The sequence below is a fragment of the Manacus candei genome, unplaced genomic scaffold (genome assembly GCF_025592945.1).
Source record: "Manacus candei isolate 608988 ecotype Guabito, Panama unplaced genomic scaffold, ASM2559294v1 h1tg000052l, whole genome shotgun sequence".
Lineage (NCBI taxonomy): Eukaryota > Metazoa > Chordata > Aves > Passeriformes > Pipridae > Manacus > Manacus candei.
In genome coordinates this window covers 1,149,607-1,168,938 of record NW_026138100.1, presented here as the reverse complement: position 1 = coordinate 1,168,938, position 19,332 = coordinate 1,149,607, and the positions used below count along the sequence as shown (strand labels likewise).

The 19,332-nt window shown below is 39.8% G+C and overlaps 1 protein-coding gene across 6 annotated transcripts in view; it reads right to left on the bottom strand.

Annotated features, from left to right (window-relative positions):
- The window catches only part of PHACTR2 (phosphatase and actin regulator 2), a 126,443-nt gene that overhangs the window by 9,395 nt on the left and 97,716 nt on the right, over positions 1–19,332 (bottom strand). For 5 of the 6 annotated variants that reach the window (XR_007906929.1, XM_051801524.1, XM_051801527.1 and 2 more), the window contains exons 5-9: positions 15,328–15,564; positions 11,216–11,765; positions 9,779–9,978; positions 7,777–7,933; positions 5,614–5,669 (exon numbers count right to left, since the gene is read on the bottom strand). Coding sequence is in view for 5 of the 6 variants with exons in the window: in XM_051801524.1 (XP_051657484.1) it covers positions 5,614–5,669; positions 7,777–7,933; positions 9,779–9,978; positions 11,216–11,765; positions 15,328–15,564 (1,200 nt within the window). In the remaining variant the exon portion in view is untranslated. The remainder of the gene's footprint in view (positions 1–5,613; positions 5,670–7,776; positions 7,934–9,778; positions 9,979–11,215; positions 11,766–15,327; positions 15,565–19,332) is intronic. The other variant, XM_051801528.1, reaches the window with a different exon arrangement.

Genomic DNA, 19,332 nt, shown 5'->3' with positions numbered 1-19,332 from the left:
TGGGCATGTGACTAAAATGTGGTTTTAACAAATTTCTGTGCTAACCAAACTTGATTTCTTGATTGACAGTGAAAAGCACACTTACAAAGACATGTTCATATGGGCTTAGCATGTTTCTAGATTGATGTACAGTTTGCAGAATATTATTTGCCCTTTCAGTCCACCTCTGATGGTTATATTCTGAAATATCCTACCTAGAGATACCCATAAAATTTTGATCCTGTTTTATTCGCGGTTTAGGATTACGGACACCACATTATAGTTCAAGGGTAACTATAAATTTAAAGGAATTAATTTGCTCTGGATACAGCCAACCTGTATAGATGAAAAGGCAGTTTTAAATCCTAGTATAGTCGTATTTGCCCTGTTTCCTATGTCCAGCTTGCTATGTTAGTATAGGTAACGTGGCTACAGAAGAGTTTGTGTATCATGACTTACACACTGGAGGCAATGCTACAACAGGATACCTTGAGGTACTTGCAGATTTCTTTTGCTAACTCAAAGGCTTTCATAGAAGAAAAATACAAGGGAAAGGAGAACAGGACAAATTATTAAAATGAAAAAGAAGAAAGATACAGTAGGAAAAAGGCAACGCCAGCCCAAGATCTGCTCTGTGAGAAGCATCCAACACAAACCCCAGGTTTCCAAGAGCAAGATGCAATCTCACAGTCTTGCTGCCAGGATTAGGCTGGATCTCACATTGGTGGTGATTTTACTGAGATACTGAAACGTGGATGTAATTTATGGTTTATTAATAGTTTTTCTCTTAAATGGAAAAGAAATTGATGGTCTGTTTCCGTAGAGGAACTGTAAATGGACTAAAACTGAAGTATGAAGAGTTATAGATTAATCTACATTTAAATTTTTTAATTAATATATCTATCAATAAACAAATTGGGTGTATTTAAGGACTTTGGACTTTAAATGAGTACTCTTTTCATAAAATCCTCACCTAAAAAAAAAATCGAAAGCTCTCTAGCTGTTTTAGGACAGATAAATCATCTGCAGGCTTTTGTTTAAAGATCCTGTCTTTGCAATCAGTAGACATTGTAGCTGAGGTAATTAAACACAAACTATTAATTTGGGGTTCCATTCACCTGGGAATCATCTGACATAAAAAATTTTGTCCCTTCATGAATGGTCTACCTTGGAAACTCTCCAGTAGCAGACATAGCAAAAAAAAAAGCAGCTGAATATACACATCACTGTACTGTCCTTAACTTAATTCATAAAATAAATTGTGCATTATTCATATCTTGACATTTCTTTGCTATCTAAACCAGTGTCTCCTAAGAAGCAGCAACAAGATGCTTCACGTAAGAAATAGGGGCTCAGACTGCTTAATGCATACCTTAAGGAACTACCAACAGCATGGTCACCTGAAATACTGTTTTTCTATATTTTGAGGGAGGATACAATACCGTAAAAGAGTTAGTCTGGACATTTAGGAAGGTTGAAGGTTAGCTGCCTATCCCAAGCTGTAAAGCTACCTCCCTGTGGGTACCAGATGACTGCACAAAGGGACAACTGAACAAGGGAAAACACCCAAAAATAGGCAACACACAAGGCCGTCATTATAGCTGCTGGGCAGAGGTCCAGGCAGGTCCTGGAACAGGCTGTCGAAGAGAGCTGGCAGCTCATCTTCTAGAGGACAATACCAGCAGGAGGCATTAGGCCCTTCCTTCACTCCTGATGCAAAGCAGGAAGGATCAAACCCATGGGGAACAGATAGTCTTCTGTGTGAGAGGTCCGGGGACAGGATGTATTTTATACATTCAAGTTGGTTTACTTCTAGGAATAAAACTCAAGAGCTAAAGGAAATGGACTGAAATCTGGTGGTTGCTGCTAATCTACTGAATCTGTTGTTTGGCAAACAGGCCTCTGTCTCTGGCACTGACTCATGCCTAAAGCACCAATTTCCCACCTCTGGCCCGCTGGGCAGAGCGTTGCTTTAAGCCTGGTGCTACAGAAACACTGCCTGGATACAAATTCCTTCAAACAGTAAAATCTACAGTGTATTTTTGGTCTTTTAAGGTAAAAGTTTTGGAAGTTGCTGTAATGAGTTTAGAAGATATGTGATGCTAAAAATAATGGGTCTAGTGCTCCTGGTTCCTTCAGGTATTGTGGAAAATTCCAGCCAGAGGGCCAAGATCTGGCTGCAGGTGACTCACTTGCCCAAACAGGAACACATTAATGCACAGAAACACACTTCTGCTTTCCACCTTAAAAGCAGATCTAATCTGTGTAGCGTGGAGAAAGAAAATATAAACACAGCATTCCCAGCTGCAAGTCCCCTCCTCAGATGTCCCGCTGCTGCCTCATTGGCAAAGGACCAGCCTAGCAAGCGCCCTTTGCTTCCAGAAGTCTCTGGTTAGATCCCAGCAAAACTATGGCTTCCCTCCTTCCCTGCCTGCACCTCCTAAGAGGTAAAACTGGGTTCTGAATCCTAACTGAAACAATTTTGTTTATCATCACTTATTGTGGCCATCAAGTTAAACAATCCTCTCTCCAAAGTCAAATCAGCAGCCTCCCTGGCATCTATACCTTATTGCTCCTGCAACTTTTGCCATGTTAAATTTGGTCACCTTCTGTTCTTTGAGACATTTGTTTTGCAGCAGAAGGGGAAAAGAGAAAAGAGAATTTTTCCTGCCCGAGGACTGTTCTGTTCTTGACCAGAAAGTACTCCTGGAGTACTGAACTTTCCATTGTGTCCCTATGGGATTAGCTATGTTTAGACTTCTCTGTGGGCTTGCTAGGGAAAGAGAAAGAAAAGACAAACAAAGCACTTGCTCCTCGCAGTGCTCTGAAACACACAAAGTGGTTTCTTTCTCTTTCCTGATTTTACATTAATATTCCTTAACTAGCACTGAGAGCTAAAGCCAGTTTTCTATAAAGCCAAACCCTGTCTTCTACAAAGCCATTACTGGCAGGCATGCAGGTACACTGTACAGGAAGTTCACTGTCCTTTACCAATACAGGAAAAAAATACAGTTATCTTAATCTGAAATTCTTGGAAGACTAGAAAGTTTCTTTGCCATACTGCAGTACTATAAATACTGTTGGTTCAAAGCCAGTACACAAGAAACCTGTCTTTATAAAAAACAGAGGGCTTTATGTATTCCTTCAAGTGGACTCTTGAGTTATCATAATTTTGTTTTAGTATGGGAAGTCTCAGAAGTCTGGATAGTTTTATTCAAACAGTTTTTATAGAAATCCACCTGCAATGCCTTGCGATCCTACTTGGAAACAGGATTTTCAGTAACTGGTTTATCTGGTGATATTATCAAAACAAAACTTCTTGCAAAACAGACTTCCTCACTAACTGGATATACAAAAAAAAGAGAAAAAAATAAGGATTTTTTTTTAACCTTTTAGAGGATTTGAGCTGAACTTAATTCTGAAGTAAACATTTGGACCTTTACTGCTTAATGTAACCTCAAAGTCTATGATAAATATTACTCAAAACAATATTTCCCCTTAGCTGCAATTTATATACATGCAATAATATAACCCCTCCTCCCCATCCACTGCTTAAAAACAGGAAGAAGGAAACTTTATGAAAGAAATCCCAACTTACTCACAAAAGCTAACTACACCAACAAAGGCATTTAAGACATGTAAACATTTTCAAATGATCCATGGGAATGGAATGAAATAATTTTGATTTAAAATATGAGTGCCTTAGGGCTGAGAGAGAACTTGCACCCTGAAAGGGCTCTTAGTCAGACTGTCACCACAAATCCTGGCTTGCTTTGGTTCACTTTGCTTTTTACAGATCATTTTCAACTTGAAATATTTTGTATCTCAGAGATGAGCAAAAAGCAGTTTTGGATTCTCCATGTGCTTGCCAGGGACTCTGTGACTTTTTGTGATTTACCATTCTGCTCCCCAGCCTGTATTTTTTGCTCTCCCTTGCCTATTTAAGACGGCCTCTCGGCAGCAGCAGGGGAGGACAGCGGGAGGCACTGAGTGTAACGCTTGGTACACTGCCAAAAGCTTAAAGTAAACAAGTAGAAACAGGAGAAGAAATCTATTAACTGCTTTCAAGTCTTGAGCTACTTATTGCAAAATCAATGAATACAAAAAACATTGGCAAAAGTGATATTAAATACATTGCAGGTTCACTACTAGGTTAGCTATCTCAAGATAAACGAGACCGAAAGGGCAATAAGGGAGCCCAGCTGGTACTCCCAGCTCAGTGGCCATATCTTGGCCCACCAAAGATGTTTTGGAATTACCTTTCTCACATAGTCCAGCGTGAGCAATCTGTGATATAAAAAAATATTCATATTTCAAATTTTATCTTTATTTATCTATGCAATCTATAGGTTCAGAAATTGCAGTTTTAGGAAGTCTATTCACATTAGGTGCTGGATAGGAGTCCCATGACCCCTTTTTTGTGCACATATGAACTGTAGCTTTCCTCTTCAATCAGACATGGAGCTATTTGGCATCTGAGAGCTTGTACAACAGCAGTAAGATTTTATTAGCACGGATGGTTGCCTGAAAGCCAATAATTGCTGACTCCTCTGATTTGCTGGCTTGATAAAGTGACAGAGTCATCAGTCCATGGATGTTGTCAGGCAAACAGCCCATTTTCTTTCCCTCCATTACCATGCTGCACATCAGGGTTGCACAACTCTTCTGAATGATTGTTGGAAATAACAGCATTATTCTTTCTCTTTCATGAGGTGTGAAAAGTTCTCATGTCCTAAGAATAGATGAATTTTTTTATTTTTTTGGTATGTGTGAAAGACTTGCACGTGCGTTTTCTTCATTTATTTCTTCTACTTAACCATCAAATACTAGCTACTCCCGTAGAATGAATACAGGGCTAGATGAAGCTGGGCATGGCAACTGCTACACTATGTGTTTGGGTAACACCCATATTATGGAAAGATTCATAAAGGAAGACAAAAACTTCCTGTTCTGAAGAGTTTGCCAGCCTAAGAACAAAACCAACATAAGTAAATGGGAGAACAGGAATAGAGGATAAATACCTAATGTACTTCATTCCTCTGCCCTTGACTATTTGAATTAAAGACTTTTTTTCCAGCAGGGATATTGAGGAAGGATTTAATAAATGGGAAGATATTTGGTGAGAATGTCTCATGAAGGTTTCAGTACAGAAGACATTTATGTCAAAAGTGAATATGAAGGCGAGCATGCTGAAGTACTCGGCACATACCTATTGTCCTTCCTCTGAACACTCTGCCTTACCTCTTTCTACTCCTCCTTCCAACCTCTGCCCTTACATCCTACCTTTGCCTCCTACATCTGATATTCTCTCCTCCTCCTCATAAAAATTAGGTGGAAAGTCAACTAGCCTAGAACTACTTCTAAGGGGTATCTAAATCATTCCTGGTCTTTTGGGACCACCTTCAAGAAGTGGGATTGTGACAAGCAAAATTTGGCATATTGAATATATGCTCTTTTCACGGCCACAGTTACAGGTTAGTATATAAATCTAGTGTTGACACATTATTTTCTAGAACATAATTTCTCTCTGGTTATGAATCTAATACTGCAGCAATAATTATGGGCTTCCATATGAATCCAACACATGCTCATTTCCTAAGTAAATACTAGCTGAAGCCTGAATAAAATACTTACGCTTCAGGATATTTCTTTGCTCTAGCTCTTCAGTTGTAGGCCTCTGGCTAAGTCTCCTGTGAGAACAAAGTAAATGACTGATTTAAAACCAGATTCAAATAATAAATTCCAATTTGTAATACAGAACACATTTTGTAATGTCAAAAGGTATTTCTCATATGGCTGTGCTGTTCTTTGCCAGCACAGGTAATTTCCAGACAGTTATAACTGCACATGTAACCATAGTAGTGAGTGGCTGTTTGTTTTAAAAGATGTACTGCTGCCACTTGAACACGTAAATAACTGATAATTGAATAATACTACAGAAATTGCACCACAAATTAAAATTCCTCACAGGTGTAATTTTATGAAAGAATTCATAAATCTTCTTTTGTTCCCAAGCACCATCTTTATGATAAGTAGTGCAATTGTAAGACTATTATCAGATATTCCAAATGCAAATCTTCTAACTTTTTAAAAAGAAGAAACAACAACAAAACCCATAAGCTGTTCATTTGTCACTGAATTGTACATACAGTACAATTGGGAGATTTAACTGAAACTTAATTTTATTTAGTTACCTATATATAACAACTGCCCTTACAAAAAAAACCAAATTGAGATTTTAATTTTCTGGTTTGTATAGTAAAGAACATGGTTGATGTTGTCTCTATGTTTACTAAACAAGTTCACTTGCTCACTTGAGAAAACGAGCATGAAAAATTCTAGCAGTAAAACTTATTTTGCAGATTTGTCAAAGATAGGTGCTCCTATGTCCAGCAACACTCACACAGGTCACTACGAACTGTCTTCAGCCTCGTGAAACTCATCCAATTCAAATCATGCCTGGACTTCCAGATGTGTCCCAAAGGAATGGCAGACCCTGACCCTAGTTGAGCTGTGGAAAGAGATTTCCCACCAGACCTTGATGCTGCCAAGTGTTGATCACCACGCTGGGAATTTTTAAGGAACTTGATGTCAAACTTCGTTGTGATTTTGGGTATGAGCACAGCCCTGACACACACAGACATTGTCTCCTGTCACCAAAGCAGAGCTGTATGGGGAGCATGTCAGCTCTCCAGCAGAACCCACTATGTCCCTGTGCAAGGAGATCAGGGGAGGAACCAAAGCAGCTTCTGCAGTTCTAGCCCCTGAGGGAGCACTGACAAGCAGGATGTGATCACCAGAGCTGGGATTTGGTTAGGAAAGTGGTGATAACAACCACACCACTTTATTAGAAAAAGAAAAGTGACCCTCAGGCTCTACGCAATAGATGTATCACTCTTAATGTTAAGTAATTAAATAGGTGCCTTATCCAGCCTCCCAGTTCACACACAAACTCAGCTTCTAAATGTTAATGCAGAGCTGCTTTACTCTGTACTGGAGCAGTACCAACTGGACTATCCTATATCTGTAAATGTCCAACCAACACAAGACATCCTCCAGATCTGTCTGGACAACATTCCTGAGCCCAAGAGAAACAAGGACAGATCTGGCAAAATACAGACATGCTGTAGTCTATTCTCAGAGACATGAAGATTTTTTTAAAAAAAGCTTGTAAAAAGGCAAGTGAAATATTTTCATGCAATGTTCTCAGGTCTAGAAAGAGAAAGTAACATATATCCCATAGCATTTTAACAGCATGAGAAAGGCATGCCTCAGAGGTGGGCACAGTAAAACAACAGACACTGACCTGCAAAGTCAGCCTCCTTCCACTTCTTTTGCTGGAACCAACACACGAATAATGAAGGAATTAGAGAGCAGGAGGAGGATAGGGAGAGTCAGAAGGGACAAACATGCACAGGCATGCTCTGTATGTCAGGAACTATGACTCTGTCTGAGATGGGTGTACATACAAGTGAAAGTTCCTGCCAACCAACTTGAGAAAAAACCTGAACGATAGCACTGATTATTGTGGACTCATTGTTACCCTCTTCTTCTTTCCTTTTTTTTAACCCAACAACCCAAAAACCCAGAACCTCTCACATTTGTTCCTTGCAGAACAAAAAATGAATTATTGACATTTTAAAGCTTTGTGAGAAATAAAGCTACTGTTTTCCAGACAGTTATACCACAAAGATCCTGCAGTGCATATTGGGTTGCATTTAAAACATGAACCCAGTGTTCTTAATTCTCTTCCTCCACCTCCACCCAGTCAAATCACATTTACCCTGAGACTGATACCTCACTAGCTTCGTTCCAATCTGATGTCTGATTTCCTGCCTTTCCTCTTCAGATGTACGCTGCAAGATGTTTTTGTCCTCTAATTCTTTCTTAGATGGTCTGTTGCCAAGTTTGATAGCAAGAGTATCCCTACGACGGATTTTACTTGCCAAAGAGCCTGAGGAAAGGAAGAGTAGGGTAGATTTAGTTCATTTATGCTTAGGTTACAGACGCAAACTCTGAGTAAAAACTTTAATACCTCCCCAAAGCAACCTTGTTCCCACATGCAGAAGAGGAATTTTAATTAACATCAAAAGAAAAATTTTAGCTCAGTTCTCAAAAATAAAAAGCTAAAAGGCTTGGAGGAAAAAGCTACCAGCCAAATTGATACAAACATCACTTGTCATCTGTGAAGTGATAGGATAAAAATGACAAATCTACACTTAAGTGTCTTTGAAGTCTAATACATTACAGATTGGCTTATTTATCTACTTAGTATATTTAGCAACCTGCTGCTCTTTCTTCAGCCTTAAATGGTTTAGTCTCATTCTATCATCATTTCCCTCATTCTTTCAGTTTTTTTTCCCAATAAATTACCACTGTCATCTTAAACTTATTTATAAATTAAAACAAAAAATACAGCTTAGAGAAGTGCTCTGAGTGCTTGTAAAGTAACCTAGGCAGGAACCCCAACACATTGAAGCAATCTGTTTATCCATAAAACAGACACAGTAGGGACAAGGGCCTTGCAGCTTGGTCAGCATTAGCTCCAGCCAGCTGTGGAAGAAAGGGTATTTTTCACACCCTTTATAGTCTTTCCCTTGTGTCTTGACATTCTGACCAAGGTGGGCTACATATGTCCTAGGCTGGCAGATTTTCACCATGTAAGGCAGTTTGGTAAGACCACAGGCTCTCAGCTCACTTCTCATAAGACATCATGCTGCTACCTGAATACATGAATTTTTTGTTTCTATCACACTGGATTTTATTCAAACCCAACACAGAACTGCAGAAGACTTCAGCCTCTTGAGCTACCTGGCACTTCACCTTCTGCCGCACCAATGGCCAAGATAAAAAACACACGTTCATTTTTGCTCACCCCACTTTGGTACACAGCACTTTGGTGTTCAGGACTTCTTCCCTGAGCACAGAGAAGCACCTCCTCCGGAACACCTGTGGGCAAGGCTCTCAAGCAATGGTTCAGTAGTGATTTTATACTGACATATGGCCACCCTGCAGGAAGTAGAGGTAGGGCTGCCTGCCTCTCCATCCCAACAGCTGCTGCTGCCACCTCTTTGCCCAAGCAAAGGAGCAGCCATTGGGTGAGCTGGATCAGGGAACCACCAGTTATATTGAAAATCAGCTCAACAACAGCCACTGCTGCAAAAATGAATTTGAGTGCTGGCCTAAGGGAAGAGCGAACAGCTGGGAGCAGGGATTAGGGAGAATGGGGGTAGGACAACCCCTTCAGCAGCTGCAGGGCTTCTGCACAATTAGGGTGATGATAGAGTCATGACCTCAGATGAAATTTTACAACTTAGATGTAAACTACTGTGATCTGCTCTGTCTGTTAAGGTCGCTCCAATGCTTAAAACATCCTGATCAAAGAGGAACAAATGACTTTCAGACAGTGAAGCTGACAACTGATGGGCTTCCTCTGTCATCCACCACACATGTAACTCACACAAGGAATTTGTGACAGAGGTGAGCCAAATCAATGGCTTGTGATGCCCTAACATGGAGGCCTTGTTCCACCCTCAGGTTCTTCTGAACCTGCTCCTCCCACCTCTACTCCCATCTGTACACTGCTCTCATCCATGCACAGGCCCCAGCAGGTTTCTGATCACAATTGTCTGGGAGAAGCAGGACACTCATTTCTCAGTAGTGACAAAATACTAAATCCCCTAAAACCAGCCCCTGCAGTCATCTCTCTCTTTGCTTCACACTAGCATGGGTCAGGCATGCTCACATAACGCAACTGCAAAAGGTAGCCTGCAGCTAAGAAGCTAAGCAGGATGCTTACTTTCAGCGCTTGCATTCTCATCATCATCGTCATCATCATCGTCTGTGTACAGTATCGGCCCATCTGAGTCTGAGTCACTGCCATGGCTCTCTCTGCTACTTTCACTCTCATGAGGGGCACCAGTGTCAGCAGCCTCCTCCACTGGTTCAGAGTGTGCCTGGTCTGGAGCCTCCACTTCTTGGTCTCCTTTCATAGCCAAGCTGTTAATTTGTAAGCAGACGGTGATACATTAACACAAGCAGAACAGAACACAAATGGGAGACAGATTGTATAAGCAAGTATGAAAAGTTCTGTTATTCAAACTAATACCTTTCTAAAAAATGTACATATGTAAAACATTTATAACGTATGCAGATGTGTGTATGTATCTATGTATGTATGTTAGGAAAAAGGATTCAAACAATCTGGAATCATGTGCTGCAAAGACTATATAAAGACAAATCCTAATTGTTTTTTATTTCTCGTGGGATGGGACCAACAGTACATAATAAAGAGAGAAAACCAATTCATAAAGTTGGGGGTAAGAGGAGTGAGTTGGAGAGCAGATGGGAGTGCAAAGCTTCCTTTTCTGGAAGCCTAACTCTATTTATTGTAAATACAGTTTCACTGCAGTTGAGTCCAAAATGTTCATGACCATCACTGACAACCACGGAAATTGGCAGCAGACTGCCCTTTGCCTTGGGAAAATCTTTGTGTAAAAGAAGGGTAGAGCAAGGGGAGATGTAGCACAGGAATGTAATGCTGACAGGGATGTACCAGCAAGAATTTAAAGGCAGGTCTCTAGGCTACTGGCATCTAGACTAAACTCTATCGGGTTTATATAAAAGATGCTGGTTCTTGAGGCAGGGAAAAGATAAATCATTAAGCCAGTTCCATTTTGCTGCCAACTATTTTGCTTAAAAAGTGTAATTATGACCTTTCTCTTGACTAGTTTTTACAGTACCTGAGATTTATACAAGCTACTAGGCAGTGACAGACCAAAGACCCACTAATTGGAGCCTGAAACTCTCGTTTTCAAGTGTGCAAGTAAATTCAGCCATTGAATTTAGAGCTTTAGCACCGAGATATTTAATGACATCCACAAAAAAAAAAAAGTAAACCCCCTTATAATTCAGCATAATTTCTTGTTTGCCTTTATGAGAGAGAAACAGAAGTGTCACCAGCTACTAGCTGAACTGCTGACAGCAGTGTCAGCCAAACAATGATGTAAGAGGCAGGTTGTGAGCAATGATCTTCTGGGGAAACATGACGTACTGCAGGTGAATGGCTCAAAGGCACTGGAAAGGAACAAATTGTGCTGGGATGCAACACAAACTATTACCAGTCAGCAGAAGAAACAGAAGAGATTCCTGTGTGCCTACAGCATCCCTTGCAAAGAAACGTGGCTTCCTTGGCTGTGGGTCTTACCACTCACCCAGGACAGCAATACTGTCTTACCTTTCTGTGTCTTCTCCACTAGCATCTGGACCTCTGCCTAGGGCCGTACTGCTCAGACTCTCATCTGTGCCATGCTCAGTCTGGAGAAGAGTTTTAGTATCTGATCCAGGGCTGCATGGCCCTGCCACACAGCTGTCTGACACATCCTGGGCATCTGAGGAGACAGCAGGCTGACCAGCTGCAGCAGGGAAAGGAGGTGTAAGTGGAGGCGGAGGAGGGGCAGCGGTGGGAGGAGGGGGGACAACAAGCTTGCTCGATTGGTCTGTGTCCTCCATTTCAGAAGTTACTATGGAAGGTTGCTCAGCCTTGTTTTTTTCTGTCTTCACTTCCAAACTGTTGTCTGTGGCACCTGAGGGGGAAGAAGCAGCCCCATCTGGTGCTGTTCGTGGGGTTGACTGTTTCCCAGGTTTTTTCTTGCCCCTGGGAGTCCCTGATGTGCCCAATTTGCTGGAAGTCTCCTTAGAGGCTTTGGGGTGAGATGATGCGGACAAAGGAGATGGTGATGAAGAAGACTTGGAGTCTGGTGGTTTTCTTGCATGAGAGGAACCAGCTAAATAAGAAAAGAAAAAGGATTTTACAGTCTTGCAATTGTATGATTTTTGCATTGTATTTCCTGCATGGATTGACTTGCGCTGGTATTTAAAAAATGAAAAAATTACACTTGATACTTCTACAGTCCTTCATCTAAGTGCTTGAGATAAGTAAATGTTGCAGTTCCAATTTCACCTTTGCAGTGGGAAAAACTGAAATGATGAGCAGCTGAAAAAATCAGCCTTACAAACTGGTGAGAGTTTGTTTCTAGCAGTCTGCGTTGGCTCACTACAACTTCCCTGGACATCATCTAAAAAGTCCACTACCTATTCCAAAATTGTGTAGTGTCCTATTTAAAAAAAAACGCTCCCTGACAGAGAAAACTGCCTGACCTTTTCTAGCACATGAATTTTGGGTCTGAACAGTGGGAAAACCCTATGCTTTTCAATGGACATCTGAGGACTGTTACTGGTATCGATTAATTACCTTTCACAGTGTTATTGCAACTGGTGTGCTCCTACTTAATGGCAAAGCAGAGGGACAGCAAAACGATGTACTTTCAGGTCCAGCTGGATATATCCATAAAACAGAGGCAGAAACCACCAATCTCACTCTGCACAGATGACCTTCAGAAGGGAGGAGGCACTGAAGGCCTCCTGTAGGTACTGGAGGTCTTTGTCTTACCAGTGATCAGCTTGGGCAGTATTGAAAATGTTGTGAAACAAGGTTTTGACACTAGCTGTACGAGCTGGCCAGTGATGCTGCTGTTTAACCCTGTGATACTTACCATACTGAAGCATATATGTATAATGCCCAAGTTCACAAGAGATTTCACCTAGCCTGCTTGCTCATGTGCATTCCATCCTCTGAGCTGGGAGCTTCAAACTTCTGAATTTCATTTAAAAAGCAATAAAAATGACAACCATCTTATGGTTCAGTCCTTTTCATCAAAATGCATCCAACTCAAACACTTCTGCAGTAGTAAAAATGCATTAACCTCCAGAGAACAAATGAAAGCATTATAAAGCTACACAGCAGCCTTGCAGCTAAGCTTACTGAGTAAAACAGAAAGTTGTAACAGAAATCTGCTGGAAGGCCTACTTTACTTACAAGCATTTAAATAAAAACAAAACCCTGGCAGATTAGGAGAGAATCAAAATACAGATACTGGCCATAGTAAGTTCATGATATAAAAATAGCTTTCACAGTGAGACTGTCCTCCATCTCCAAGATGGAAAGTAATTCAAAAGACACATTATACCATTCTCTTTTGTAGCTGAGTGTTATGGTTTATAAACACTTAGCATGCTTTAAGGCTTTCAGTACATCTGGAAAAATCCATAAAAACTTCAGGCAAATCACTGTTCCTCTTCCTGCTGCAAGGTGACTGTAAAGGGCAGCATCCTGAATCTACTGATACTGCACTAATCTTCCACATCAGGTACAAATCACTGACTAAACATACAAGCAAAAAAAAATGAAGCAGAGAAATTGTACAGGCAGTAGTTCATAATTGCAGTGGAAAGAGATGTTGGTTCTAACCTGCATATTATTTAGCAGAAACCTTACTGAGAAAGTGGATGGTTGCAAGAAAAGGCTCTGGTTCTGATCCAGCAAAGCACTTCAGTGCAGGCTGGAGGTCAACAGAACCATTTACATGCTTACACTTAAAAACTGCAGCATAATACAAATATACAGCCACACAATTGTTGCTGGGAAAATGTCAAAAGATGTTTCCATTGTAAAAATCCTTACATTATTCTCAGAACCTTTCTGGACCTGCAATTAGATACAGAAACTTGAAAGATTTCTCCCACTGAAAACCCTCCTACGCTTCCACATGGGTCAAAAGTGCTATTGCCATTGTTGCTTTTGACTGGGCTGGTTGACAATTTTCTGTCATGCTTCTTTTTAAGTAGAAGATTTGAATTTTGATTAAATGAAAAATGTCATGGCTTTTATTCGCCTTTTGGCACATGTCCATGCCTGCATTTAAGTCCCATTCTCCCAGTTCCACTATTTCAGTTTGGAAACCTACTGTGTTGCCCTCAGGAGAGCCATGGCTCAGGTTGTTACTCATATTCCTCCTCTTCTTCACAGGACTGAATCACTGGCTGCATCATATGGTCACTTTCACAGGGATCTGACAAACCTCTTCTACTAATACTATTCCAAATCAGGTATTAAATATTGCCCCATTTTGAATGAACACAACATATTTTTAATGTCGGAAGAAACTATCAGTAGAATAAGGAATATGTGGATATATTTTACATCTGTACGGTCTCAAGCATTGCATGACATTTCAGCAGGGCTACTAAAAGACAAATCTGGAATCTGTATGCACTTTAATTTAAAAAGTCAGATACCTGACAGTTTGTTACCACCCATTTGTATAAACATTGCTTTATGCGATGGATTGTTTTATTTCTGAAAGGTCTGCTGTTCATTCACTTAGGAAGAGCTGAGTTTTCCAGCTGCATGTGAAATAAAAGCAGCAAGTTCTGGATTTTCAAAATGTTTATTCTTGTAGTCATCTGAGGTAGAAGGGACAGTTAATACCAAGTTAATGGATATTTTATGGAGAAGTTATTATTGTAACTCTAGAAGTCTTGCAATGTTTTCAAACAGTCCTCTTCTGTACGCTTCAAATACAAAACGTGCCAAAATGCACAAGCTATGAAGCAGCACATTTGCAGAGAAAACTAGAGGGACTGAAGGACTTTCAAAGACGAACAGAGGATTGAAAACACAAGGCTTGTATAAGTTTGCCAATGCGTATATGGAGTCCATTCATCACAATACCACTTGTGTTCAAATTACATCTGGATGTTTTCATTTTGGTTATTGTCTACATTGCAACCATTCAAACTCTAGATCAGTACCTTAAGAACACCTACCTATAATCTTTAATCTGGCATCACTGCCAATTTTTAGTTCAAAAGTGTGATGGTAAATACATGTGGGATGTGGCTGATGATTGACATTTCCATTTCCAGTGTGTATTTAGAATCACAACAAGCCATCAGCTAGCTCAGGGAGACCTGTTCATTTCTAATGGTTATAATTCTTTTCTTTTTCCTTTTTTTTTTTGAGCTAAACCAACTGCTACTTAACAGTCTTTTAAGATGTCTTAATGGTTTTGTCCTTTACCTCTTTGTGATCTTGTACTATTGTCAAATTAATTGGAATAGTTGATATGTCCAGTAGAAAGTTATAGCAACACCAAAGTAATTTTACTTTGGAGCAACTCATGTGACAAAGAAGTCACCTTTTTTCCTACTTGCTCTTCAGCAGTTCTCTGGGTCATTTTGTTGCCAGCTTTCACACTTGAACTGAAAATTCAATATTGTCCCTGATACGCTAGGTGTTGTGCATACATTCATTAAACAGCGCGGTGATCTGTCTGGGGTTGTATGGGGTTTTGTAGACAGCAGAACCAGAGCTCAGTGGGAAGCTAGCTAAACATCCATGGCATGCTCTTTAGTAACATAACAAAGGCAGGAGTTATCATAAGACCAAGCCAAGCACCCCCATGCACATGCACCCACCATAACTGGCACTGCATGGGCAGTACTCACCAGCTTCTTGATTTGCCCTGTGACCTGTTGGCTTGGGCGGTGGGAGAGGAGGCTGCTTAGCAGGACCCTTTCCCTTTTTTTTTGCATGAGGTGCTTCATTACCCTTATGGCTGGTGGTTGTGGAAGCAGCAATGGCATTTTTTGGTGGCAGTAGAGCTTTTTTAGATTTAGGCTTAGGCTTGGGTAGTGGTGGAGCATGGGATGTTGGTATTTCTGGGCAGTGACCAGTAGTGCTCTCTATGGATAAGAAAGTGAACAGAAGCCAACTGACACAGACATACAACACGTAAATTCAACAGCAAGCCCCAAAACAGTGACTAATTTTGCTGCTTGAGCTCTTGGGAATCAAGAGAGACTTAATCTTCTGCCTCTTAAGGAAGTAATTCCTCAGAAAAAAAAAATACTGTCTGTCTCAGTTCAAGTCCTTCTCACAGAAGATATTTACCTGGAACTTCTTTCAGCCTCATTTATTCTAGACCTCCAAGGATCATCTTTACATCCATTATCCTAAACGAGATTGCTAGCTGCAAACTAAACATGGGAAATGCCATTTACTCCTCTAACAAATTTCCTTGGCTTCTTTCCAACCCTACCCACCCCAAGACCAACAGGCTATAAAACTCAGATTCCTGTGAATCTGAATGTGAACATAGCCATTCTGTCAGCCATGGGTTCAAATATGGCTACGCAGCTGAAATTTTCCCCTGAATCAACCCATTCTTCTAAGATACAGATTGCTTGCTGTTAGCAACTTATTTTGGGTAACTTCTTCAGGGTATTTCTACTCTTCAAAAACAGATGAAGCTAAATCAGATAGGATATCATTTAGCATGGGAATGCTCTCCTCTCCTGCAAGTTCTTTGAGTACTGTTATATGACTGTACTTTCAAGAATCAACAGTTCATTAGTCAACAGGAATTTGGACTTTATCTACACTGTGTTGTGCAATAGGAATGGCTCTGTAGAGTGAAAGAGGTAGCACTCAGGACTCAATGTCCACAATGTGCATTCCAGGAGACTTGACTTTGTACTGTCTTAAGGCTAGTTCTGTAGATTGCATGACTGGTGGTGGTGGGAGCAAAAATTCCTGAGTGCATCTTTTGGCTTAGTTTCATCCAAAAGGAACCTGGTTTATGTGCCCTGCAAACCAAAGAAGGGTAAGTGGGGATGACTAGGAAATTCACTTCAAAATGCATGCCTAATGCCAGCTGTAATGTTAATGTAGGTAAGCCATTTACAGTCAAACATAAAATTTTGCACATAATCATTGTGGTTGTAAGACTAGGTGTCCCCACATGGGAATCTTTATCTATTCAATTACACCAATTCTGTGCCCATCCAGCCTCAAGATAGCCTTCCCAAACCTTTATGAAAAGGTATGTTATTAAAGCAAGAGCATACCATCAGAATCATACGCGATTTATTTGTATGTTACTAAAACCTAAAATGGTTGGGGAAGAAAGGAGACAAAATAAATGGACATTCCCATCTCTCTTCCTTTCCATGTAAAAGATTCCCAAGAGATAAGCAGCACATTTTAATTTTAAGATTAGTAGATGAAAAACAAATAATGTGTTGGACAACAAAGACATTTCTTCATCTCAGAAACAAAGCCTTTCCAACCTCTAGCTTAAGGCTTGTTAACACGAACTCAATGCATTGCCTGCATTATTAACAGCAACTTACATGTCTCTTCATGAACTGAAGGAATTAACATTAACTGTCCAGTGTCTTCCTCCTTTATTTCCAGCCTGTTATAGACTAACATGTTTTTGCTAAAGTTTTGAAAGAACCACTTCACAGTGACCTTTTACAGCTTTCAAACATTCTTTCAAGCACAGATTCTTATACTGTCTCTTAGTTTTTCAGAGAAAGACTCTGGATGGAGAAAGAAACATGCTTATTTGTTACATTTTGGTCTCTTCTTTTATAGCAAAAATGTCTCCTTGTGAAATTCCACCTACCTTCATTTGAAGTTGAAAAGTTGATTTAATTCTGAAAAAGTAGGACATTTTAAAAATTTGAATTCCATTAATAACAAACGTGGCAAGAGAAGATACATCTTTGTATTCTGAAGATCTTGAAGGACATGATGATCCAAAATAATTTTAAGAGTAAACAATTCTTTGATATACCTTTTACTTATGGATCCAGAATGCTGTAATTTTACCTACTAATTTGAAAAAATTTCAAACTTGTGTACTTGTACACCATTACCATGTTTTGTGTCCAGACATAGTAGTAGAGAAAATATGAAAAACAGAATTATAACCCAGTAAAAAGTAATACTCTATGCACCATATTCTAAAGTAATACAGTCAATCTACACTAAACTATATAACTGATTAAATAACATATATCAGAATTTATCTTCTGATTCAGGAAAAAAAAGTACAAAAATACAACAAAATATAAGGCTAAAGCTTTACTTAGTTGCAAATACACACATCTTAGTAACAACCATCTGACAATTTTGGATTTTTCTTTAAAGAAATAACTAAGAACTACAAATGAAAACAAAAATTAGAACAGTTCATTCTCATCAAAGTTCTTGCTTGCAGACTTCAGTTGTGATTAAAATTGGCAATTTATATAACATTGATTTTACAGAAATGCATTGCCATCACTGGGATATCATCTTTACCTAGGACAGTTCTTTTCATAATGTTATGTACATTGTACCAAAGACTGGTAGACTCCGGCACAGCAGCATCCTATCTCCTCAGATAGTTACAGCTCTCATGAGCCTTGACTGTCCCTTGATTAACTAATGCCCTGTCTTGGCCTTGATGAGTGAATCTTCTTTTTGCTCATAGCCAGGATGAAAGCTGTGGTGAAGACGATTGCCTTTGACTGTATCATTCCTCTTGGCATCTTATTAGCTTTACTGTTTTTATCTTTGTTAGCTTCATCTTTTTTTCTCAGTGTCACTGATCTTGACCAAACTATTGTTTCTCATTTACTTGAGATACAGATTTCCAGTTCCTACCTGACCAGCCCATTATACCAGCTTTTGCCAATGACAAGCCAAGTTTTGAAGCAGACACTTTTCACTCTTTTTCTTCTCTTACCCCTCAGGCTTTTGTGAATATTCACTGACTGTCCTCCCTCAAACTCCCCTCTACTGTGATGCCAAAGCTGACAATGTTTAGTTGTCAGTTGCCAGTACTGTGCTCGTTTTCCTGGTCTGGTGTCCTCTGGTTTTTCAGTGCCTAACCCTAGTGTCCTTTCTTTTACTGCAAGTCCATTGGAAACTTTTGTGGCTTCCTGCATCTATGTAAGACATTATAATAAATTTCTGGTATATACAGAAACAAATAGTAATAGTAATACAAATAACTAATAACAACAATAGTGGTTTGATCTTGAACAGTGACAGGGATGGTCTGATGTCTGTAAATGGCTCCAGACACAATTATGTTGTAATTGTACCTCCCTAACATGATTCTGCTTGAATATGGACCCTTGGTCTTCATGCCTGCTCTTTCTTTTGCCAAAACAAGGAGGCATCTGAATCAGTTCAGACCTCTCTATTTGTTCAATCCAATCCCCCAGATACCTCAGTACCAGCTGCAATGTATTTTTATTGCTGTTTCATTTCTCAGTGTAGACATCTGTTCATTAAGAACTGACCTTTTAAGAAAAGGTCTCCAAAACACATCAAAGAGGATTTCTGCACTGCTGTCTTGATCAAGACATCTGCTGTGAAAGCAACCCACCTATAATTTACTCTTTTATCAGGAAAGCAAAGCAAATGTTAGTATCTCATTAAACATTTGGATCAATAATATCTTTATGTTTAGAATAAATTTTCCAAAGGTCAGATTTACAAGAGACTCATTTGGAGACCATATTTTCTTGATCCCAGAAATTGTGATTTGGGCCAGACTCTTAAGAAAGCTCTATTCTCACGTGAACACTTAAATGATGGTCAGAGTTACAAAGTTCTCAGTATATAACAGCTCTTGTGGGGACTCACCAAGTCTCAATGACTTTCAGAGAGAT